Source organism: Grampus griseus, assembly GCF_964374135.1.
Source record: "Grampus griseus genome assembly, chromosome: 9".
Taxonomy (NCBI): Eukaryota; Metazoa; Chordata; class Mammalia; order Artiodactyla; family Delphinidae; genus Grampus; species Grampus griseus.
Window position 1 is genome coordinate 41,564,092 of NC_139003.1, and position 26,599 is coordinate 41,590,690.

The window sequence follows — 26,599 nt, forward strand, 5'->3', positions numbered from 1 at the left end:
CCCTTGAAGGCAAGTATATCTTACTGTTCTTTGTGTCCTCTGTTATAGTGAGTAGCACAAATATTATTATTGTAAATGGTGAACATTAAGTATTGTTGCAGTTGAGCTAAGAACTGACATTCCTCTGCATATAATGGTCTCTGATCCAAAGGATATATTGCATCCTATGAAACAGATTCTCATCCTTTCAGGGTGCTGTCTTCCAAATGGCACTATAACTAGGGAGTTTATCTCAGTGGCAGCATCCCCTTCAGTCATGCCTGGTCTACAAATGAGAGCAACACAGAGCTTTACAAGGATGTGGGAGCTCCCCTCACTCATGTATTTCTCAATGCCTTAGTGAAGTGAGTGTCTTCTGGGCCTTCTCATGGAACGTTGAAGGGGACAGGTGGGTGTGCAGGTAACACACAATACATTTAACATACCTATTTCCCTAGGCCCTTGGATTCCTTTATCTACATGATGTAGATAGCTCTGGTATCTCAGCTATATTAAATGTAGGCCACGGTTGAGTCCAAGTTTCAGTCGACCAATCAATCGTGAGAGCTACCTTCAGCTTCCTGAACTAACACATCAAGCCTGGAATCTACTAAGTGCACTATATCCATTAATTTGGCTCAATCTAGTGCTGTATTTCACCCTCCGAGGTCTAACACTCTTAGAATATACTTCCTATTTCTGCTGATATAGATTAGTAAAGTCTTGCAATTATCTTGGTGTGTAAGCTATTTCTTCCTGGGTCACTGTGTGTACCTGTCGCCGTGGAGAATGCTGAGATTTAACCCTAGTTTTAGGTCTAGGGGCAGTAGTGGGTGGTTATAGTGTGTCTTGTGGAGAATAAATATTCCCTTTTAAGGCATCTTCCCTGGTGAGGTTCTCACAGAGTTTTTAAGCAAAGGAAGGCTAGTCTCCAGAGGGCAAACTTCTTTCTTTAATAGAGGTAGCTTGGAGTGACTTGTAGTTTCAAGATGATTAGCTTCATCTGTGTTCAAGCAGCTGTCCCCATTCCAATTTTCAGGATCCCATTCTTTCTCATTCAATGCTTTAACTTTTATGTAAAAAATGAAAAAAAATTTAGCCATTTTATTTTAGAAATAATGATGATGATAATAATGTTTAAAAATGCAGGCTGCATCCTACTTTGGGTTTCCGTTTTTCTTTCTTGGCACACTTTTTCTTTTTGCCTAGTACACTTTGTTTTTTTCTGTAACCCTGGTCTTTCTTCTCTGCCCATTCTTTTCTGTTTTTTCCTTTTAAAAATGTTTAAAGGTTACACTCCATTTTTTAAAGGTTACACTCCATTTACAGTTATTACAAAACATTAGTTACATTCCCCATGTTGTATAATACATCCTTGTAGCCAATCTTATGCCCAATAGTTTGTACCTCTCACTCCCCCACCTGTATACCACTCGCCCCCGCCACTGATAACCGCTAGTTTGTTGTGTGAAAAATTTGATGGAACTGCGAATACAACTATTGCTACAATTCAGCAATCCATATAATAAAATTTTGTGCTTGATTTTTGACAATATCACCCCTGTGTCTGAAAGAACTAAAAGATTCTTTTATAGTTATCATGGAAGCTTTCTGGTCTTAGACTGTGGCTTGAGCTGAGAGTTGAAAGAAACAAGCTTGTGATTTCCTTTCGATAAGTGCTAAAGGACACTCAGAAGACTCTATGCCATACTATTGTCCTTAGAGACATCTTAACTGCCATAATGGTCAAGTGCAGCATGGAGCTGGGCAATCTCTTGCTTCAGCTGACATGTCATCACGATCAACCACAGATGACAGTTTGCTTACTTTAATGCCCTCATCTCACTTCTCAATGGGGAGGAACCCAGCCAAAGGGCATGACCAAGGCAATCCTCAAATTCTTTGTGTGTTTCTCTCCTGGGATCACTACTGATACCAATTCTGTATCAGTTAGGGTCCAATCAAGAGACAGAAATCAAACAATATTTTGAACATGGAAGGTTAAATATAAAGAATTACCATTTATAACAAGGAATTGGAGTGATAAGGAGATGGATAGCAAAGAACTAAGAAAATGCTAAAGAATATAGGAAAATCAGATATAGTGATCATCTACTGCCCTAAGGGCTCAGATAGACCCTCCTTGAAGAAGTCCAGTGACTGTGGCTCATTTGATGTCAGAGAAGTTTGCTGAGGGAGAAAAGCTGGCTAAGGGGTGTGAGGGGAAGCTATTCATGAACAGTGTTGTACTGGTGGTACTCCATGTGAAGCCATTTGATGGGGTTCCAGGGAAAGATGCTCATGGGTGTTGCCTGCAAAGTTGCCTGTTCACGGGAGGTGCTACACACTGCTGGACACTGGCCACTGCTGGAACTGAGAGCTGCAGAAGCCACATGTGCTGTAAGAGCCTGCCTAAGGGAGCACACTACATTACACAGGTAGAGAATTCTATTCTTCCTCTAGTGTCCCTCCAGTGCTCTTTACTGACAAAGCTTAATATCATGAAAGCTGGAAAAGGAGAAGTATTGATATTTACAGGATTTATTTCTATTATCACAAAGCAGGCAATGAACAGTGTTTTGGGGCCCTTGAGGCAGTAACTTGGTAAATGGCTCAAAAACCCATTTCCTTTAACTGGAAAAACCTTACAATGAGGACTAAATTTTGTTGCTGCTCTGAAAGGCATTACAAATGGCCCCTTCAAGAAGCTGATAAAGGGCTTCCCTGGTAGCGCAGTGGTTAAGAACCCGCCTGCCAACGCAGGGGACACGGGTTCAAGCCCTGGTCCAGAAAGATCCCACACGTCATGGAGCAACTAAGCCCGTGCACCACAACTACTGAGCCTGCGCTCTAGAGCCCACGAGCCACAACTACTGAAGCCCGTGCACCTAGAGCCCATGCTCCGCAACAAGAGAAGCCACCGCAATGAGAAGCCCGTGCACCGCAACGAAGAGTAGCCCCGGCTCGCTGCAACTAGAGAAAGCCCGCGCACAGCAACGAAGACCCAACGCAGCCAAAAATAAATAAATAAATAAATAGCTGATAAAAACCATGGACTCTCCCTCCAGATAAATGCACAGTCCTATAGATAATTCAGGGTATGTCTCTGGATCCAGATTAAGAACCCCTGAGTTAGGCCCATGACTACTCTCCATGTTCAATTTAGTGATTATTCTTACCTTTATTTGAATGCAGTGTAGCAAATTTAATATTCCCAAACTCAGCTAAACTATATTTACTTTTAGCAAAAAAGATAAACATTTATAAACATTTGAGAAATATAGCCAATAGAGTTAGATAGTTCTAATTTTGGGGGGAGGAACTTGGTGAAACAGCTCTGGGAAGAGAGGCTAAATGCCAGAGGAAGGGCATGCAGTTGTGAACCAACTGCAAGGTTACTATTGGGATTTGGACTTGGATAGCTGCATACAGAAGGAACAGGGTATCCATTATGACCTGCTATGCTTTGGTAAGGTACATTATGGTAACTGGCCTCCAGTATGACAGGAGGTCCTTACCTCCTAGTATTCATGCTCATACTACTCTCCTCCTACAATGACTCAGGGCTGGCCTATGTGACCAAAGAGCGCACCATGTAGGTGACAATGTAAGATTTCAGAAACTAAGTCATGAAAGGCATTGCTGCTTCAGCCTTGGTCTCTAGGATTCCCTCATTCTGGGGGAATCCAGCTGTCTGGTTGTAAGGACATTCAAAAGCAGTCCTGTGGAGGGACCCACATGGGGAGGAACAGAGACTTCACACCAACAACCAGCCCAACTTGCCAGCCTTAGGAGTAAGCCATCTTGGAAGTAGATCCTCCAGTTCCAATCAAGCCTTCCGATAACCAAATGCCAGCTGAAATCCTGACTGCAATTGCAAGAGAGACTCAAAACCAGAACCAACAGCAAAGACTCCCAAAATTCTGACCCAGTTTTAGGGGCAATTTGTTTTGCAGAAATAAATAACTAGTACATATATTTAGGTCAAAATTCTTTAGAGGATGAAAAATATAAGGGATTTCCCCTTCCCCCCCTTCCTCTGGTCACCTAAAGGAGGTCAGTGAGATGCTATTTGCTACAATTTTCTCCAAGTGTTATGATAAATAAGTCAGTGGATTAACTCATCAGAGAAATTAGACTTCTGTCTTACCCAAATGGTCGCTCTAAGAACTGACTAGATACATAGTTTCTGAAAAGCAGGAAATCCAACTGCTAAACTACCTTATGAAGATTTATATTAATACAGAAATAGAAATATAGACGTGTCCTTATGAAGACTATTCTAGGGAAATCATGTGTCGAAATGTTCATTATGGTCACCATAATTGAGGAGGGCTATGCAAAGTAGTGTGTTCAAAGGTGAGTCACTGTTTTGAGTGATCTGGAAACTATTCTTAAGAATGGTTGAAGAATCTGGGGATGTTTAGTTTGGATAAGATGTAGACAGCATTTAACCATTTGAAGGGCAGACGTGGAATAAAAGTAAACATATTTTGAATTAATCAAGAGGAGAAAAGTGGCCTAATGACAAATTATAGCAATGCAGATTTTAATTCACTTATAATAACCATGGCTGTTTAACAATAGGTCATGCTGTAGTGAAAACTATGGTGCTCCCTTTCCCTGGAAGAGTTTAAGCCAAAGTTGGCTGATTGCCTTTCAGAGATGTCCTAAGAGTGATTCTGGCAGTACTTGGAAAGCTGATCTAGATGACCTCTAAGATGTTGTTCCTGAAAGCCTTTTCCTCCTGAATGTGTCTTGTTATGAATGAATATCTTTAAGTTCAGTGTAGTGGAAAGAGTGTGTATTACAGAGGAATCAGAATTCTATTTGGAAGTTACTAGCTGTGTGACTTGGGGCAAGACATTTAGCCTTTCTGAGCTTCACTGACCTCACTACCTCTCAGGGCTGTTCTGAAAATTCATTAAATGACACATCACTTAAATCACCCACTTGGCACTCAATGCATGTGTGGTTTTCTTCATTCCATTTTCTACAATATGGTTTATAATCAAACATCTGGGACCAATTAAGATTTTGAAAGTGCAGTGTTGAAATGAGCTAATTTTCCTAGGCTTGAAATGTAGGATTTCACTTGTTTTTAAACAATAAATTTGATTGAGATTTGATTAGATGCTTTGTGGCACAGCATCTTAAAAAAAAAAGACAAGTTTGGTGTAAATAGAAATAGAAGGAATCAATCAGAAGCCAGATGGCTATCATCATCTTTGAAATTTGCAACTGCAAGATCATCACTTGACTAAAGTCTTTCTTCCCAAGAGAGTTATCATAAAAACAAAAACAAAAAACCCAAAACACTGAAAACTATATTATTCAACATCATAAAGTATTTTACCTTCCTGGAAGGTATTCCAAATTTTAGTAAGAAAAGCTCAGTAATAAGCACTTTATTTTCTTTAAAATTTTAAAAGAAACTGGAATCTCACAGAAGGAGTCAATATAAGCTTTTCTAGCTGTCCTCCTTCCCAATTAAAAGAATTAGAAGTAAATATCCCCCAAATACTGGAAATCAGTTTTATTATTTACAAATAATTTTCTTTACATATTTTACTTTGTCAACAAAGAAAGTTACTCCATTGGCAGAAATCACCCTGAATTACTGAACTAGCTACTAAAATTATGTGTATTGAACAGTTAATATTGTTAAAGTAGATTTGGCCTTAACAATCACAAATCCTTTATTATCTATTAGCATCCTCCCCTTAAGCATTCTCATTAGAGGCTGTCTTTAAGTAGCAAATGGTAACTGAGATGTGTAGTTGTTCTTTCACATTTCCCCTTCTTATGTGCAACACGGACAAAGAACAACAAACAGCTCACAGCAGCCTCTAAGTAACTATGCTATCTTGCATCCCCTCCATGCTGTTTTTCCTACTCCAAATTCCAAGTTAAACACTATCAATAGTCTAGGGACTACCCTTTCATACATTTTTCTATAAACACATACACGTAATTTAACAAAAATGGGATCATATTTACATACTGTTTTTATTGTGGGCAAGTTCCACAGCATCAAAAGCATTTTTAGGTTGTTAATTCAGGTGGCTGTAAAGCAAAAAAAAAAAAAAAAAATCATTTCTATCAGATACTCTATCATCTTTATACTCATATATTTCAAATTCTTGAATGTTCATTACATTTTAAAATGATTTTGTCCATGTTAGTGAACCTCTGATGAACTCTACTTTAAGTAGTGTCTATCCAGTGAAATGCACATTCTGTCAATATTAATTAATATATATCTCATTAATAATGTACATTTCAGAGTGCCAAGGGGGATGACCACATTACTCTAAGGGGTTCCCGGAAGTGTGAGTCACAGGCATAAGTGACAGGAGCCGCAGGCTTGGGTGGTGGTGCTTGTGGCAGTTGCGGTTGGGGAGACTTCCTCCTGCCTTAAACAGGAATTGGACATGAAAGAATTCTTAGAGCAGACAGCTTGGGACTTATATGGTGGCACACTTATGCTATAAAGGATTCAGCCTCTTTCAATTGTTCTGTTTTGCCATCCTTGTAATACAGGCCTTTGTTCTCCTGTTTGTTGCTTCAGGACTGAGCTGTGGCTGCCCCACTGCCAGCATCACATTCCTCCAGTAAGAAAGACAGGTGTAGAGGGCAAGGATGAGCTCTGGTCTGCAGAACATGTTCATCTGAAAGCTCCCCTGGAAGCCCCAGTAGCAACTTCACCTTTCATCTTATGGGCTACAGGTGTGTCGAATGGCTGCTGCTAGATGTAAGGGAGCTAGAAAAAGTACTTGTAGCTAGAATTAAGTTAAGGTTCTATTAAGATGACTAGATACTAGGTAGAAAAAGGGTCTGCTACAGGAAATCCAAGTCATAGTAAACTGTTCTCATTCCATGACAAGAAATAAAGGAAACTTCACTCTTATTTTAGAAGAGCATTGAGAGGGTATGGCTAAGATATGGTAGGTGTCCTATCACAATGAAAGAGGTGAAGGAGGAGAGGGTGTAAGGGATCCTGGGGCACTAGCTGTTGAGAGGAAGAATTTCCTCTTGGTCTCTAACTTTCACTAACTCCTCTGCAGCTGAGAGGGGAAGAGACCAGGTCTCCAAAGCCCCCTACATTATCTGCTTGTATTCACCTATAAGTGGAAGCCTGGACCTGTGCAAATGCACATCTCAACTTACTGCACTGACTCCTAAACCTGTGCAGAAAATGGAGAGTAAGTCGGCTTTGGGCAATAGCCTGAAACTTCGCGTTCCCACGTGTAAACCATAAACCAGAAAATAACACTGCCAACCGTCTTCATCTCCCACTGTGCTGAACACACAGTAGGTGCTCAGTAAACAAACACTTGCCAACTTTTGAGAAAACGGAGAGGAAATACATGGAAATTAATATTTAGTTGAGAGACTGATATACGCCAGAACTGTACCAGATGGCTTACCTACATAGCTCATTTAATCAACAGCACACAGTCAGGTGGCCATTACCGTCCCCATTTACAGAAGTAAACTGAGGCTCAGGAAGGTTAGCCAGGGTCACACGGAAAGTAGAGGTAGACTGAAAGCCTTCTCCTTATGCAATGTACCCCCAGTCTCTCCTTCCTCAAAGCTCCAGGTACCGTGCTTTGCAGACAGTCGACACAAGAAATTATGGTCAGAAGTCTGATTGAGCATCAGCAAGGACACTAACTTTTGAAGAGACAGCTCTAAGGATGAGGAACACTTCCCAAGTCTTCTGGGTGTGGTCAAAACAGAATGTGCTAACGCCAGCGAAGCGAGTGGAGGCCCGAGTACCGCTGGGGAGGCAATGCGGAGCGAACGGCCTGGCCTGGCGGGCTCGACACGCCCGACTAACTTCGAGGCGACGCAGAACTCGGCACCGGCCGCCCTGGGCCGCCAGGGGCGGTCGGCGGCGGGACCTGGAGGGCAGCGCGCGGGGGCGAGCCGCCCCTGACGCACTTCCGCCCTGCGTTTTCCGGCTTAAAGGGGACCCGGACTTTCTTCACAACAACAACAAAACAGGCGCGCTCGCGGCCGGCGCCCCTATTCTAGTCCCCGCCTTCCTGCCACCTGTCGCCGTCTCGGCCGCGCCCCGCCTTGCGCTCCAGCTGCCCTGCCGGAGGGGTCAGGCGGAGAGCCCTTCGGCCAACTTCTGCCGCTGCCGCCGCGCCGCCTCGCGAGATCCAGGGCCGGGCCGTGGGCGCCGCCGAGCAGTAGGAAGGGAGCGGCCGCCGCGGAGGACGCTCGGCCGTACTGTGTGATCGGTGGCCGTGCCCGGGGGAGGAGGGCGGCGGTGGCGGGCCCCGCAGCCATCTCTCAGGTAGCCCTGCCTGTCGCGGCTGGCCGCCCTGAGCGGCCCGTCCCTTTCTCCAGCCCGCGTGGCGGGGCCGTCGCGTCGGGGCCTTGTTGCGTTTCAGCTTAGGGGTCGCGGCGGGGCGGGGCGGGGCGGGGCGGTGGCTCGGGCTGTCGCGCCCTCACCCCTCTCTACCTTCTCACCGCTTTCTCTCTCCCCTTGGCTTCCCTCTGCAGTCCGGAGCCCGGCGGAGCCCGAACCTGGCGGGGAAAACTGCACCCCCGGCCGGGCCCCCAGACCCCGCCGCCGCCGCCGCCGCCTCCGCCCCTGGCCATCATCCTTGGCACCGGCAATGGCCTTTGTATCGCCCGATGCACTTGTGACTGACTTGGACAAGGAATAAGAACCCATTCGCTTCCGTCCCCATCCCAGCCGCGCCGGCAGTAACCACCTCGGCTCATTTGGGCTTAACTGCTGCTCCTCTTGACTCTGTTCGACCTTGGAGGCACCATGGACCAAAATGGGATGGAGATTCCTGTGACCCTCATCATTAAAGCACCGAATCAGAAATACAGTGACCAGACTATTAGCTGCTTCTTGAACTGGACCGTGGGGAAACTAAAAACGCATCTGTCTAACGTGTACCCTAGCAAACCAGTAAGTGTCTAAAACCTGGGCGCAGGTGCTCTGGCCAGATTTTCGTGTCATATACTCCCTTACTCCCTGCTTATCCCCACCCCTCTTGAGTCAGATAGGTCTCTTTGACTGCAAAGTATTTTGACTGCGAAGTATTTTGCGTTCGGAGGTTATGCGACTCTCTTGAGTGTCTGAACCATCATTAATATCTTCCTGATGAGGTCCAGTTAATTAGTAAGTGTAATTAGTAAGTGAAATATCAAGGCACATGAGAATTGGCAGGCATACAATAGGACCGTTTTCCTTGGACTCAAAGTCATCAACCTAAAATGGGAATGACAGGTGCATCCTTTAAAAAAAAGATAAACACTGCAATCCATACTCAAGCTTTTATTGCTTATTAGACTAAAATTCCTTTTTACTTTCAACATCTGGCCCAGAAATTTGCTCATTGCTGAAGAGCGAATTTTGAAATAAGTATGTGACCCCTATGAAAGTTATACTTTACACACTAGTATATATGTTTCAAGAAGCAAAGAGTTATACGTTTTAGATTCACTTTCTTCTGCCCCTTCCTCTCTCATTTTCCTCCTGTAGAGGACACAGAAATTTTCTTCATTTAGAGGAGAACAGTCCTTCCACACCCCCACCATTTGGTGCATCATTTTATTCCTTTCATAAAGCCATTTGTAAATTACTGCAGCAGTGTTTTTCATTCTGAATCACATCTGGATATTGCAAAGGTAATAAATAAAATAGACAGTATGGCTCTATCTGTCCCCAAAGTTAGATTTGAAAGTTATCAACACAGTTGATAACTAAATCTTGGAATAATTTAGAAAAGTATAATGTTGTGTAGTGTGTATGAAAGTTAGGCTTTCATGTTCTCCATTGTGTAAAAATTTCATTCCTGAATAAGTAGTTTTCAGTGATTACTAAACCTTTTTTTTTAATTAATGAAGAAGCTTGGATTTTTAGGGTGGGAAATATTTTTGGCATCTGGCAAATTTAAGCCAGCAGCAAGGATGTGTTGGAAGGCAACTGTGCTTTCTAGGTTTTACTTAACACTTGTTTTGTGCAAATAAGTAAGGAAGGCACTTGATCTATATTAAGGCAACTGTGCTTTCTAGGTTTTACTTAACACTTGTTTTATGCAAATAAGTAAGGAAGGCATTTGATCTATATTAAGATGTTAATGAATTAGGACTGTTTCAGTGTTACAGTATTAAGTTTAGTTAGGCATTTAGGCTTCTAGAATAGCTATAGAAATAGGGTGGTTATTGCAAAAACAGGTGGTTTAGAAAAACAACTCTTAGTCGGCAGTAGCTATGTTTGTCAGTACTTTTTGATTACAAATATTTTTAGTAGGAGAAATAAAAACCCTGAAGTATTTAAGTACTTGGAACAAAATAGTTGGAACTCTCATTCAAATCTTTTCTTGAAAGGTAAGATTTACACAGGGGTAACAATTTCTCTTTAAAACTTTCTGCTTTACAAAAGATTTCCTATTGCATATGACTCATTTTACACATTTTTAAAGTAGAAAATAGCTTTTCAGGATAGGCAGAATTGAAAGCTTTAGACTTCCATAGTAGTGTTCATAACATAGCCATTCCTAAGTACATTATTGAGCATATATCTAAGTACTTAGTTATATGTTCAAGTGTATACTTATGTGAGGATCTTTTACATTATATGATTAAACCAAAAGGGACTTGGTTCGCACTGTGATAGAACAAGAGTTATCACTTTTCTGAAACTTTTTCTTTTTTAAAAAGTAAGAGAGGAGTGTGAACCCTATTTGTCTTACCTGCTCCTGGGATAAGCCTGTTTTTGGCAGGAGTTCTGCCATCTTAGCACTTATCTCAGTGGAGTGCTATCAGTGCCCATGTGGATCAGTCAGCTGCTGGAGGACAGATCAGTTGCAAACTTCACTACACCCGGCCCTCCTAAGCTGCTTGCTTCTAGTACACACCGGAGGCACTTTTGGAAGGTATACCAAATAATTTGCAGCCTATTAATTACCTAACCTTGTGGCAAACCTTTTTTCCTCTTCCAGCAAGTTTTCTCCAAGTGAATTGTAATATCTGAAGTTTATTTCTAGGTTAATGAAGGTGGGGATGGTGTACATGTGTTTTTCTTTTCTTTTCTTTCTTTTAAAAATAAATTTATTTATTTATTTATTTAATTTTTGGCTGCATTGGGTCTTCGTTGCTGTGTGAGGGCTTTCTCTACTTGTGGCGAGCGGGGGCTACTGTTCGTTGCGGTGCGCAGGCTTCTCATTGCGGTGCCTTCTCTTGTTGCGGAGCACCGGCTCTAGGCGCACAGGCTTCAGTAGTTGTGGCTCGCGGGCTCTAGGGTGCGGGCTCAGTAGTTGTGTCGCACGGGCTTAGTTGCCCCGTGGCATGTGGGATCTTCCCAGGCTAGGGATCAAACCCATGTCCCCTGCATTGGCAGGCTGGTTCTTAACCACTGCGCCACCAGTGAAGCGCACATGTGTTTATTTTCATAGAACTTCACTGAAAACTTTGAAAGGTTATTCACACACTCACATTCTAGCTTTTTTTATCACTTAGAACTGATTTGAAGTATCACAGTTGTTTAACAGACCAACTGTTTACTGATACTCCAAAGCCATAGGTAGTCCTCAGCATAGGAATTGGAGTCCTTAAAGTTTACTTGTGAAGTTGTTATTTAGAATGGAGAAATTTAACAATATAAGCAATATTATATTGTTGATTTAATATAAAGGAAGCTTAGATTCTTATGACCCCCCACAATGACTACTTAACATTGATTCTGTTTTTAAGTGTCTCAAGTGCTGTTTGGTGTTTAACAGATCATTTCTTATGCCTGATTCCTTGCGCATAAGAAAGGTGGAGGTGGGTGGACTTGGGAGCAGAGAAGGGTTTAGTGCCTGGTAGAAGCAAGTGTTCCCCAGCGTGAAGTAGAACAGTTCGTAGACACTGCTCTTATTGCATCTGATGGGTCAGGGGAGGTAGAGGGCCTTGATCCCTGTGGACAGTGGCTTCTAGGAAAATAAATGAGAGCTGCTGGAGGGAGAAGAATGGAGATTTGAAGTTGTTCTTTTAGGATCTCTACAAGGATAGGTCACATGCCTACATGCTGTTAATGGAATTCTGGCTAAACTCTGCAACAGTGTGTAAAATCTTAAGATTTTAGCTTTATGGTCAGATATTGACTTCATTTAATCACAGATAATCTCCATTTGCATGGATATTTTAAATTCAACCTCCCCTCCCCTCAATAAACCCACCACAAATATACCCCTCCTTCCAAAGCACACTTTCTTGGGCTTCATTTATTTATTTAATTAGGAATTTATTGACCTGGCATTTGAAGGTCTATGTACATACTAAGCAAAAAGGTGGTAAGAGTCCTTTGCTCTTAAAAAGCTCAGGTCTAGTGGGGGATACAGACGTATAAGTAAATAACTACAATATTATGTACTAGTGTTATATAAGAGGGATATACTGAGTGCTGTAGGAGCACTGGAAGGGAATGGTCCACTCTCGAGTGAGGGTAAGGGAATGTGTAGCTGTTTTAAGAAGAGATTCACAGGGACATTCTTCTTAAAGAGTTAATAAGTTTTAATCAGATTAGATCATAGTTTCTTTTTCTTTTTTTTAACTGTTCTTTCACAGCTGTTGTTGCACTGATGATTCTAAATGCTTTATATTATTATAGTACTTAGTAGTATAGTACTATGTTAAAGGATTATAGCTCCATAATGGGCTAAAAGGGGAAAGTGTTTTCTAGTTAGGAAGCAAGGCAATTGCCACATTTACACAGAAGATTACAAAGTCATTATTAAAAACCTCAGGTGTGAAACTGAGCTCTGGTGGAGTTTTGTTTAACTTTGAATGGTATTGATAATTGGTTTGGTACTTGGTTTAAGAACTGGGGAGTGCACCAGTTCATGTTGATAGTGTATATAATTGTGAATCATATTCTAATATGACATTTGTCATCACTTCATGACTTTACGTTTTCAGTTCCTAAAATTGGCCTGTAGTGTGAAATAATTATTCTGAAATTTAGGTAATTACTGCTAGTGGGTGAAGATATCAAGAGGGCCACTTTTACTTGACTAGTTTCAGACTTTGGTCTAGTTTAGACTTATTTACTAGGTATGTAAAAATCAAAATGGTTGAACTTAATGTTATCCAGTAGAATGGACTATCTTAGAGAAAACTTTATAAATAAGAAATAAAATAAAAAATAAGGACCTCTAAATCCAGTTAGGCACCTTTTTCATTATCTTGTTTCTTACTATTTGTTCTTATACACAAACAATAACTACGATGGACCTGACTCACCCTGACTTCAGTTTTGAAGGCAAACCTTTCTGGGGCTTGTATCCTTTTGCTTCCCATTTTTGTCTTGAGGTCAAAATGACCGTTGAACATGTCCCTCAGTTCTGGATAGACCTCCTCTCTCTTGGCACCTTTTCAAATAGTGCCCTTGCTCTGAGATTTGTTAGAATTAAAGAAATAGGAATAGAACCAATTGCATAGATTCTATTCTGAGAATATAACATTCTATAACCAAATTGCCTACAGTTCAGATGGAAGTCTTACTTTCATTGTCAGTGGAAGTAGCTTTCATAATATAATTTGAGGTTTATATCTGTCTTATTTTTGTAATTCTCTATTACCTTATTTAGGAAGGTCATTTTTTAAAAATTTGTAAAATATTGGCTATATTCCCTGTGTTGTACAATATACCCGTTATAACTTATTTTATACCTAATAGTTTGTACCTCTTAATCTTCTACTTGTTTATTACCCCTCCCCCTTCCATCTCTTCACTAATAACCACAGTTTGTTTTCTGTATCTGTGAGTCTGCTTCTTTTTTGTTATATTCACTAGTTTTATTTTTTAGATTCCACATATAAGTGATATCATACAGTATTTATCTCTGTCTGACTTACTTCACTTAGCATAAGTAAGCAGGTCAGTTTTAAAATTTGCTTGCTTAACCACCTCAGAACTGTTGACTTAAAGGGGCTATAATCCACACACACAAATAATTTTTGTTTTATAAGACTCTTGTCAAAGGTTGATGGAGAGTTAAAATGAGTGCTGACTGAAATTTGTTTTGTTTAACTCCTTGCCTTTTTCTAATGTGTTTTTTGGAAAATAACAGTACTGCGAAGGTAATGTTTTGTTTAATCATGCATCAGTGCTTTTAAAAATAGGATTTTTTTAGAACTTTAAGTTTCTCTCCTTTACATAATAATTTTGTTTTTGGCTGCGCTGCGCTGCTTGTGGGAACTTAGTTCCCCCATCAGGGATTGAACTCAGGTCCTCAACAGTGAGAGCATGGAGTCCTAACCACTGGACCACCAGGGAATTCCCACACATAATAGATATTGATTTGATGGTCTTAAATGCTTTTTTTAAAAATGATTTTTTAAAAAAATTATTTATTTACTTTTGGCTGTGTTGGGTCTTTGTTGCTGCACATGGACTTTCTCTAGTTGCGGCGAGCGGGGGCTACTCTTCATTGCGGTGCGTGGGCTTCTCATTGCAGTGGCTTCTCTTGTTGCGGAGCACGGACTCTAGGCGCACGGGTTTCAGTAGTTGTGGCTCGCGGGCTCTAGAGCACAGGCTCAGTAGTTGTGGCTCGCGGGCTCTAGAGCACAGGCTCAGTAGTTGTGGCGCATGGACTTAGTTGCTCCGCGACAAGTGGGATCTTCCTGGACCAGGACTCGAACCCATGTTCCCTGCATTGGCAGGAGGATTCTCAACCACTCTGCCACCAGGGAAGCCCCTAAATGCTTTTACTTAACTGTCATATTTGGTGCTGTGATTTTAAACTGCCGTTTACTAAAAGGTTGCTATGTATACCAGGCATTCTGGTAAGCACTTTATATGTTTATCATACTTATTCTTCATAGACAGCTTACGCTGTGAGTTCTGTTATCAGCTCTGTTTTATAGATGAGGAAACTGAGGCTTGGTGATTTTTTTGCCCAAGGTCATAGAACTTTAGGTAGTAGAATCGGAATTTGTACCCAGGTTGGTCTGACTTGGCAAGCCTCAGGTCTTAACCATATGATGGTTATATATAATAAGATGAAGAAAGGCATTTAGGGATTTGGCCAGCTCAGTTATATACTTGCAAATTAAAAAGAAGTAAGTGGACTGTAAAAAGGCGTGTGTGTTTAGATGGGTTGTCATCTAAAGGCTACAGATGAATGGGTAACACAGTCTTAATACCATTCTAATGCATGTCAGCTTAGTGTGTGGTTATTTTTATTTTGATAAATTATAGGGAAGGTATGGGAACATAATATCTTAAGACTTCCAAGTACATTGCTTTGCCCTATCTTTTCACATTTCCTGCTTGTTTGTATGAACCATAGCAGTCATGTATTTTGGCATCTCTGTTGTATGTATACCTGATTTGGCCTGTCAGTAGAAACAGCTAAGCAGGGAATGTCCCTTTGGAGTTCCAGAGGAAATTGTTGTGTAAGCTCTGTAAGCTGGTTTTGTTTACTGTTGTTGCAAGGGCATAAGAGGTAGAGGCAGTCTGGGTAAGCTCTGCTTGCATTTACATGTTTCTGAATTTCCTGAGGCTTTAGATTGGGTGGATTTAGGTGGGAGTGGGAGGGAGATATGTTCAGTACAAATTCACTGGATTAATTTCCCACAGAAACGATATGTTGTGCACAGAACCAGGTCTTTAAAGCTGTTTGACACTTATGGCTGAACTGTATATAAGAACTGAAATGTTAATAATTACCACTTTAAAAGAAATTGGGCTGTAGTTCTTTGCACTAATATGTAAGTTAACCGTTGCTTTTACTGAGCTATTTAATTATGTTGAAGTTGGATATACTAAGGACATGATTTTTTTAAGCCATTCATAATTATGAAAGACCCATTTAGTCCTTCACGTAAAAAATCTAATCTTTTGATAACAACTAGGTGACTTTCCAGAAATATAAGAGTATTGTTCGGTTTGTAAACTCATCTATTAGACTCTTGTGAATATTTTAAGTGCATTAGGGATACATGGTATTTTATCTGTTTTTGCTGTCTAGTTAAATAAACATTAAAAAGTCAGACACTTTAGATAAAATATATGTAAACCTTTTAGAAAGAAAACATCTTTCCCCAGTTTAGGATTTATTTTTGCATATTATACTAGCAGGTGAGCTTTCCTCACCTTGGTTTTTAGCAACCTCTGTTAAGTGGGTAGCAGAGTTTTTGGGCCAGCTGGTTAAGCAGCTGTTTATTTGGAGTGGTATAGTTTTGTCTCTGGGCTACTCAGTGCCAACAGAATGTTTCCAACTTGGTAATTTAGCTGCCTCTGCTCTACCATATATCACCAGGCTTCGTCTAGGGTGGAGCAGGGGAGATGGTAAAGTACTGTACCTATTAAGATTTGCTGACTGGGCTTCCCTGGTGGCGCAGTGGTTGGGAGTCCGCCTGCCGATGCAGGGGACATGGGTTCGTGCCCCGGTCCGCGAGGATCCCACATGCCGCGGAGCGGCTGGGCCTGTGAACCGTGGCTGCTGGGCCTGCGTGTCCGGAGCCTGCGCTCCACAACGGGAGAGGCCACAGCAGTGAGAGGCCCTCGTACCGCAAGAAAAAAAAAAAAAAAAAAAAGATTTGCTGACTATTGGATGTAGGATGTGAGCAACAGGAAGAATGGTGGTGTTGTTAACAGAGGTAGTCAAGTATATTTATATGTTAATCTGTGTAGCCAGTATCTTAACAGAAGAAAATTTTCATTGACAATTTAATTAGTACTTCATTTTAGATTTTCCAATCCTGAGTCTTCTGAATTCTTATATTTAAAGGATACCATGTAACATTTTTTATTGAGAGAAAAATGAACTTTTATTGTGTTAAGCTACTGAGATCTTGAGGTTCATTATAGCAGCTAGCATTACTACCCTAACTAATACAGAAATGGATTTTTCATCAAGGTAAAAAATACTGTTAGGGGCTTCCCTGGTGGCGCAGTGGTTGAGAGTCCGCCTGCCGATGCAGGGGACACGGGTTCATGCCCTGGTCCGGGAAGATCCCACATGCCGCGGAGCGGCTGGGCCCGTGAGCCATGGCTGCTGACCCAGCGCATCCGGAGCCTGTGCTCCGCAACGGGAGAGGCCACAACAGTGAGAGGCCCGCGTACCGCAAAAAAATATAAAATAAAATACTGTTAGTAGGTCTGGATAAATAAAATTGTGTCACTTTTACAAGTTAAACTGAATTTGAATTTAGATCTCAAAATCTGTTATTTTCCTAATATTGTAGATTATAATCCAAACCACTTGAAAATTCAGTTGATTATTGTGTGGTTTGTTATCATGTCTAACCACTGGTTTTCCAGATATTTAAATTAAATTCACTGATATTTAAACTGAATTTTTTCACTAATTTTTTTAGTAGAAAAAATTTCAAATTTTCTTACTTAATTTATGCACATGAAAACTTTTTCTCTGTTTTCACCCAAAGTAAAATTAAAGAATTCTTTTTCCTTTTACTTCTGATTATCTGAAGATATTTGAATATTCAATTTAAAGCAACAATTTTTAAAATTAAGGTATAATTCACATACTATAAAGTTTGCCCTTTAATGTGTACAACTCAGTGGTTTTTAGTAGTTCACAAATTTGTACAATCATCACCACTGTCTAATTCCAGAACATTTTTATCACCCCATACTCATTAGCAGTCACTCCCCATTCTCTGTCCCCCAGTCCTTGGTAACCAGTGATCTACTTTTCGTCTATATGTATTCACCTATTCTGAAAATTTCACATAAATCTAACTGTAATATATATGGCCTTTTATGTCTGGCTTCTTTCACTTAGCATAATGTTTACAAGGTTCATTCGTGTTATAACATGTATCAGTTCGTCATTACTTTTTATGGCCCAATAATATTCCATTATATGTAAATGTCACATTTTGTTTATCCGTTCATCAAAGCATATGAGTTGTTTCGACTATTTGGCTATTATGAATAATGCTGCTGTGCACATTCCTTTACAGGTTTTTGTGTGGATTTGTTGTTTTCAGTTCTCTTTGGTATATACCTAGGAATGGAATTGGATGTATACTGAGTCATATGGTGGCTTTCTGAGGAACTCCCAAGCTTTTCCAGAGGCTGTTCCATTTTACATTCCCACCAGCAATGTATGAGAGTTCTACTTTCTTCACATCCTCATCCACACTTGTTTTTGCTTCACGTATTTTCGGGGAGTACCATGTAATTTTGTTATATTCTGCTTTTTTGAAAATTGATGTCCCCTTGCTGTGAAAAGATATAAGTTTACTTGAAGTTGACTATTAATTTAGAGTAAAGTTAATACTAAGATACTAACATATGATTGCTCCTTCAATAGTATAATAATATGCTAATATCAGTACCATTTGCAGAAATGAACCAAATGAATTTAGCACCAGCAAGTGTTTTAAACTAGTATTATGGTTCACAGACTAAATACTTCATTTCCATTCTTAATGATTACATGTAAAATAACTGATATAATGAACTTCAAGTAAGTGTGTCTTCCAAATCTGTGTAAGCCCTTTTGGACTCATAACACTTCATTTAATAAATTGGCATTTAGCATCTACTCTGCAGGACACAGTGCTAGGCTCCGGGAGTAAGGGGATGAGCTAGACAGATATGGACCCTCATTTATTCTTGGCACTCATATACCACTTAGGGAAATAAACGTGCAGGTAATTACAGATTATGGCTTGTGTTATGAAGGAAACTAACCGGGTGTGTGAAAGGAAATACTCTACTTTAAATTTGTAAATCAGATAAGACCTCTCTGAGGAGGTCACTTTAAAGCTAAGACCCAAAAGATGGTTAAGAGCTAGCCCTGCGAGAGCTGGGAGAGACTGTTGCAGGTAGGATGTCTGAGTTGGGGAGGAACTTGGCATATTTGGGGATCTAAGTGAATGCCAGTTTGGCTAGTGAGTGAGGAGGAAAGATTATGATCAGAGGAGGTTGGAAAGAGAGAGAAACCAGATCTGCTGGGACCATCTGGTTATGGTGTGGAATTAGAATTCAATCCAGAGTGGTGGGAATCCATTAGAGAGTCACAGGAGTGATTCACATTTTTAAAAGATCACTCTATTTACTGACTGTAGAACACAGTGTGAAGACCAGTTAAGAAGCTATTACAGAAGTTCAGGAAAGGTGGTGTTAGGTTAGGGTAATGGCAATAGAGATGGAAAGAAATGGACTGAGAGGGACTTCTGGAGATAGAGTCCGTAAGATTTGCTGGTGGTTAGATATGTTAGACAAGGTGAGAGAAAAATTGAGGATAATGCCCAGATTTTTGGCTTAAACAACTGGTGGCAAGTTGTTACGGAATAGGGAACAAGCAAGAGGAAAGATCTGGGTAACCAAGAATTGAGAACCACTGTAGATGTTTTGATATTGAGTTGCCTATTAAGATATCTGAAGGTGGAGATTCCCTGGTGGTCCAATGGTTAAGACTACGTGTTTCCACTGCAAGGGGCCTGGGTATGATCCCCGGTCCAAGAACTAAGATCCCGCATGCTGCCTGGCGCGGCCGAAAAAAAAAAAAAGATATTTGAAAGTGTAAGATATCTAACAAGCAGTTGGATATCTGGATCTGGGTCTGAGAGGGAGCGAAAGGCCTTGGATAGAAAAGCAAATTTGCATCTTAGCTGAAGAAGCTTCCTTAAATTCTAGAATTGGATGGAAAAGTTAGCAAAAGACACTGGAGAGGGACAGTGGCTAAAGATATGAATGAAATGTACAAATGCCTCTTAATGGATTTTCTAAACCTTGATTGCTCTTCCAGAGGTGCAAATGGTGAATGCTGTGGTCTTTTCTTCTTGCAAACCTTTTGCAGGGTGCTGTTGGTCATGCTGTTTCCTCATCCTGCTGAGGGACTTGCTTAGCCATTGCCCAGCTTTTCTGTTGAGTGGGTATAGGCTTTAAAAAACTAGGACATGGGGAAAAGGGATTATCAGCCTCTGGGCTTGTAGTAATGCTATTTCAATTGGCTATATTTTGGGTTAAATAGATTATGTGCTATTAGGTTTAAAGGTTTGATGAGTATTTGTATTTCTGAAACTGGGATTCATAGTTTTAGGACTAGGAATTTTCAAAATCTTTAATTTTTTTTAAAATTTATTTTCTTATACAGCAGGTTCTTATTAGTCATCCATTATATACACATCAGTGTATACATGTCAATCCCAATCTCCCAGTTCATCACACCACCCCTGCCACTTTCCCCCCTTGGTGTCCATACATTTGTTCTCTACATCTGTGTCTCTGTTTCTGCCCTGCAAACCGGTTCATCTGTACCATTTTTCTAGGTTCCACATATATGTGTTAATATACAATATTTGTTTTTCTCTTTCTGACTTACTTCACTCTGTATGACAGTCTCTAGATCCATCCACGTCTCTACAAATGACCTAATTTCGTTCCATTTTATGGCTGAGTAATATTCCATTGAATAATGTACCACATCTTCATTATCCATTCGTCTGTCGATGGGCATTTAGGTTGCTTCCATGACCTGGCTATTGTAAATAGTGCTGCAGTGAACACTGGGGTGCATGTGTCTTTTTGAATTATGGTTTTCTCTGGGTATATGCCCAGTAGTGGGATTGCTGGGTCATATGGTAGTTCTAGTTGTAGTTTTTTAAGGAACCTCCATACTATTCTCCATAGTGGCTGCATCAATTTACATTCCTGCCAACAGTGCAAGAGGGTTCCCTTTTCTCCACACCCCCTCCAGCATTTGTTGTTTGTAGATTTTCTGAGGATGCCCATTCTAACTGGTGTGAGGTGATACCTCACTGTAGTTTTTTTTTTTTTTTTTTTTTTTTAAATATGGAACACTTCACGAATTTGCGTGTCATCCTTGCGCAGGGGCCATGCTAATCTTCTCTGTATCGTTCCAATTTTAGTATATGTGCTGCCGAAGCGAGCACCTCACTGTAGTTTTGATTTGCTTTTCTCTAATAATTAGTGATGTTGAGCAGCTATTCATGTGCTTCTTGGCCATCTGTATGGCTTCTTTGGAGAAATGTGTATTTAGGTAGGTCTTTTGCCCATTTTTTGATTGGTTTGTTTGTTTTTTTAACACTGAGCTGCATGAACTGTTTATATATTTTGGAGATTAATCCTTTGTCCGTTGATTCATTTGCAAATATTTTCTCCCATTCTGAGGGCTGTCTTTTCCTCTTGTTTGTAGTTTCCTTGGCTTTGCAAAAGCTTTTAAGTTGCATAAGGTCCCATTTGTTTATTTTTGTTTTTATTTCCATCACTCTAGAGGGTGGATCAAGAAAGATCTTGCTGTGATTTATGTCAGAGTGTTCTTCCTATGTTATCCTCTAAGTTTTAGAGTGTCCTGTCTTACATTTAGGTCTCTAATCCATTTTGAGTTTATTTTTGTGTATGGTGTTAGGGAGTGTTCTAATTTCATTCTTTTACATATAGCAGTCCAGCTTTCCCAGCACCGCTTATTGAAGTGACTGTCTTTTCTCCATTGTATATCCTTGCCTCTTTTGTCATAGATTAGTTGACCATAGGTGCATGGGTTTATCTCTGGGCTTTCTATCCTGTTCCATTGACCTACATTTCTTTTTTTGTGCCAGTACCATACTGTCTTGATTACTGTAGCTTTGTAGTTTACTCTGAAGTCAGGGAGTCTGATTCCTCCAGCTACGTTTTTTTCCCTCAAGACTGCTTTGGCTATTCGGGGTCTTTTGTGACTCCATACAAATTTTAAGACTTTTTGTTCTAGTTCTGTAAAAATGCCATTGGTAATTTGATAGGGATTGCATTGAATCTGTAGATTGCTTTGAGTAGTAGAGTCATTTTCACAATATTGATTCTTCCAATCCAAGAACATGGTATATCTCTCCATCTGTTTGCATCATCTTCAATTTCTTTCATCAGTGTCTTATAGTTTTCTACATATAGGTCTTTTGTCTCCTTAGGTAGGTTTATTCCTAGGTATTTTATTGTTTTTGTTGCAGTGGTAAATGGGAGTGTATCCTTAATTTCTCTTTCAGATTTTTCGTCATTAGTGTATAGGAATGCAAGAGATTTCTGTGCATTAATTTTGTATCCTGCAACTTTACCAAATTCATTGATCAGCTCTAGTAGTTTTCTGGTGTCATCCTTAGGATTCTCTATGTATAGTATCATGTCATCTGCAAACACTGACAGTTTTTCTTCTTTTCCAATTTGTATTCCTTTTATTTCTTTTTCTTATCTGATTGCCGTGGCTAGGACTTCCAAAACTATGTTGAATAAGTGGCAAGAGTGGACATCCTTGTCTTGTTCCTGATCTTAGAGGAAATGCTTTCAGTTTTTCACCATTGAAAATGATGTTGGCAGTGGGTTGGTTGTATATGGCCTTTATTATGTTGAAGTAGGTTCCCTCTGTGCCCACTTTCTGGAGAGTTTTTATCATAAATGGGTGTTGAATTTTGTCAAAAGCTTTTTCTGCATCCATTGAGATGATCATATGGTTTTTCTTCTTCATTTTGTTAATATGGTGTATCACATTGATTGATTTGCATATATTGAAGAATCCTTGCATCCCTGGCACAAATCCTACTTGATCATGGTGTATGATCTTTTTAATGTGTGTTGAATTCTGTTTGCTAGTATTTTGTTGAGGATTTTTGATTCTATATTCATCAGTGATATTGGTCTGTAATTTTCTTTTTTGAGGTATCTTTGTCTGGTTTTGGTATCAGGGTGATAGTGACCTCATAGAATGAGTTTGGGAGTGTTCCTTCCTTTGCAATTTTTTGGAAGAGTTTGAGAAGGATGGGTGTTAACTCTTCTCTAAATGTTTGATAGAATTCACCTGTGAAGCCATCTGGTCCTGGACTTTTGTTTGTTGGAAGATTTTTAATCACAGTTTCAATTTCATTACTTGTGATTGGTCTGTTCATGTTTTCTATTTCTTCCTGGTTCAGTCTCGGAAGGTTATACCTTTCTAAGAATTTGTTCATTTCTTCCAGGTTGTCCATTTTATTGGCATAGAGTTGCTTGTAGTAGTCTCTTAGAATGCTTTGTATTTCTGCAGTGTCCATTGTAACTCTTCCTTTTTCATTTCTAATTTTATTGATTTGAGTCCTCTCCCTCTTTTTCTTGGTGAGACTGTCTAAAGGTTTATCAATTTTGTTTATCTACTCAAAGAACCAGCTTCTAGTTTTATTGATCTTCGATCTTTGCTCTTATTTTTTGGTTTCTATTTCATTTATTTCTGCTCTGATCTTTATGATTTCTTTCTTTCTACTAACTGTGGGTTTTGTTTGTTCTTTCTCTAGTTCCTTTAGGTGTAAGGTTAGATTGTTTGAGATTTTTCTTGTTTCTTTAGGCTTGTTGCTCTAAACTTCCCTCTTACAACTGCTTTTGCTGCATCCCATAGGTTTTGGATTGTCATGTTTTCGTTGTCATTTGTCTCTAGGTATTTTTTGGTTTCCTCTTTGATTTCTTCAGTGATTTCTTGGTTATTTAGTAACGTACTGTTTAGCCTCTACGTGTTTGTGTTTTTTACGTTTGTTTCTCCTGTAATTGATGTCTAATCTCATAGCGTGTGGTCGGTAAAGATGCTTGATATGATTTCAGTTTTCTTAAATTTACCGAGGCTTAATTTGTGACCCAAGATGTGTTCTATCTTGGAGAATGCTCCATGTGCACTTGAGAAGAAAGTGTAATCTGTTGTGTTTTGATGGAATGTCCTATAAATATCAATTAAATCTGTCTGGTCTGTTGTGTCATTTAAAGCTTGTGTTTTCTTAGTAATTTTCAGTTTCACTGATCTGTCCATTGGTTTTAAGTGAGGTGTTAAAAGTCCCCCACTATTATTGTGTTACTGTCGATTTCCTCTTTTATAGCTGTTAGCAGTTGCCTTATGTATTGAGGTGCTCCTATGTTGGGTGCATATATATTTGTTATATCTTCTTCTTGGATTGATCCCTTGATCATTATATAGTGTCCTTCCTTGTCTCTTGTAACATTCTTTTTTCTAAAGTCTATTTTACCTGATAGGAGTATTGCCACTCCAGCTTTCTTTTGATTTCCATTTGCATGGAATATCTTTTTCCATCCCCTCACTTTCAGTCTGTATGTGTCCCTAGGTCTGAAGTCGGTCTCTTGTAGACAGCTTATATATGGGTCTTGTTTTTGTATCCATTCAGCGAGACTGTGTCTTTTGGTTGGAGCATTTAATCCATTCACATTTAAGGTAATTATCGATATATATGTTCCTGTTACCATTTTCTTAATTGTTATGGGTTTGTTTTTGTAGGTCGTTTTCTTCTCTTGTGTTTCCCACTTAGAAAAGTTCCTTTAGCATTTGTTGTAGAGCTGGTTTGGTGGTGCTGAATTCTCTTAGCTTTTGCTTGTCAGTAAAGCTGTTGATTTCTCTGTTGACTGAATGAGATCCTTGCCGGTAGAGTGTTGTTGGTTGTAGGTTCTTCCCTTTCATCACTTTAAATATACTGTGCCACTCCCTTCCGGCTTGTAGAGTTTCTGCTGAGAAATAAGCTGTTAACCTTATGGGAGTTCCCTTGATGTTATTTGTCATTTTTCCCTTGTTGCTTTCAGTAATTTTTCTTTGTCTTTAATTTTTGTCAATTTGATTACTGTGTGTCTCAGCGTGTTTCTCCTTGGGTTTATCCTGCCTGGGACTCTCAGTGCCTCCTGAATTTGGCTGGCTATTTCCATTCCCATGTTAGGGAAGTTTTCGACTATAATCTCTTCAGATATTTTATCGCGTCCTTTCTCTTTCTCTTCTCCTTCTGGGACCCCTCTAATGTGAATGTTCTTGCGTTTAATGTAGTCCCAGAGGTCTCATAGGCTTTCTTCATTTCTTTTTATTCTTTTTTCTTTATTCTGTTCCATGGCAGTGAATTCCACCATTCTGTCTTCCAGGTCACTCATCCGTTCTTCCGCCTCAGTTATTCTGCTATTGATTCCTTCGAGTGTATTTTTCATTTCAGTTATTGTATTGTTCATCTCTGTTTGTTTGTTCTTTAATTCTTCTAGGTCTTTGTTAAACATTTCTTGCATCTTCTGGTCTTTGCCTCCATTCTTTTCCTGAGGTCCTGGATCATCTTCACTATCATTACTCTGAATTCTTTTTCTGGAAGGTTGCCTATCTCCACTTCATTTAGTTGTTTTTCTGGGGTTTTGTCTTGTTCCTTCATCTTTTTCCTTCATCTTGTTCCTTCATCATTGGTACAAAGTCCTCTGCCTTTTCATTTTGTTTATCTTTCTGTGCATGTGGTTTTGCTTCCACAGGCTGCAGAATTGTAGTTCTTCTTCTTTCTGCTGTCTGTCCTCTGGTGTCTGAGGCTATCTAAGAGGCTTATGCAAGCTTCCTGATGGGAGGGACTGGTGGTGGGTAGAGGTGATTGTTGCTTTGGTGGGCAGAGGTCAGTAAAACTTGTCTGTAAAGACAAGTAAAACTTGTCTGCTGATGGGTGGGGCTGGGTTCCCTCCCTGTTGGTTGTTTGGCTTGAGGCGACCCAGCCCTGGAGCCTTCCTGGCTCTTTGGTGGGGCTAATGGCAGACTCTGGGTGGGCTCACGCCAAGGAGTACTTCCCAGAACTTCTGCTGCCCATGTCCTTGTCTTCATGGCGAGCCACAGCCACCCCCACCTCTGCAGGAGACCCTCCTACACTAGCAGGTAGGTCTGGTTCTGTCTTCTCTGGGGTCACTGCCCCTTCCCCTGGGTCCCGATGCGCACACTATTTTGTGTGTGCCCTCCAAGAGTGGAGTCTTTGTTTCCCCCAGTCCTGTTAAGTCCTGCAATCAAATCCTCCTAGCCTTCAAAGTCTGATTCTGTAGGAATTCCTACCCCCATTGCCGGACCCTCAGCTTCGGAAGCCTGACATGGGACTCAGAACCTTCACTCCAGTGGGTGGACTTCTGTGTTTTAAGTGTTCTCCAGTCTGTGAGTCACCCACCCAGCAGTCACGGGGTTTGATTTTATTGTGGTTGCGCCCTTCCTACCATCTCATTGTGGCTTCTCCTTTGTCTTTGGATGTGGGGTGTCTTTTTTGGTGAGTTCCCAGTGTCTTCCTGTGGATGATTGTTCAGCAGTTAGTTGTGATTCCAGTGCTCTCGTAAGAGGGAGTGAGCATGCGTCCTTCTACTCTGCCATCCTGAACCAATCTCCAACATCTTTAATTTTATCTTGATGTAAAAATTATCAATATAAATAACAGGATGATTACTTTGTAGCTGACTCTCGTGAGATTTAGTACCTGCATTTTAAACTAAGTGATCATACTAAATATGTTTAATTTGTATGGTTAAGTTTTTCAAGCATGGGCTTCTGGAATCTGTGAGGTTGCTGACTGATGGTGATCTGTATTGTTTCTGTGAAAAAAAAATTGTTTTAAACTTACCTACTAAATAATTACGGGAGTAAACTGTCTAAGTTGATTGCCATTGTACTTAATTTATATATATATATATATATATATATATATATATATATATATATATATTTGTCAATAGTCCAAAATAATGAGTGTTATAGCATATTTTTATGCCCCATGTTGTTTAAAAGTGATACTTGTGATAAAGTACATGATTAATTCCATTACCATTACAGTTTAATAGTAAAATGGAAGTTACCTATGTAGAAAGCAGGTAATATATATAGATTTCTTACATTTTGAAGCA

The 26,599-nt window shown here is 40.1% G+C and overlaps 1 protein-coding gene across 2 annotated transcripts in view; it reads left to right on the forward strand.

Moving 5' to 3' along the window:
* Positions 1 to 7,965: 7,965 nt before the first annotated feature.
* Positions 7,966 to 26,599, forward strand: part of HERPUD2 (HERPUD family member 2) — a gene marked incomplete at its 5' end in the record, with an annotated part of 42,452 nt that continues 23,818 nt past the window's right edge. For both annotated transcript variants that reach the window (XM_082661478.1, XM_082661479.1), the window contains 2 exons: positions 7,966 to 8,287; positions 8,497 to 8,917. In XM_082661478.1, coding sequence (XP_082517604.1) covers positions 8,771 to 8,917 — 147 coding nt within the window. The remainder of the gene's footprint in view (positions 8,288 to 8,496; positions 8,918 to 26,599) is intronic.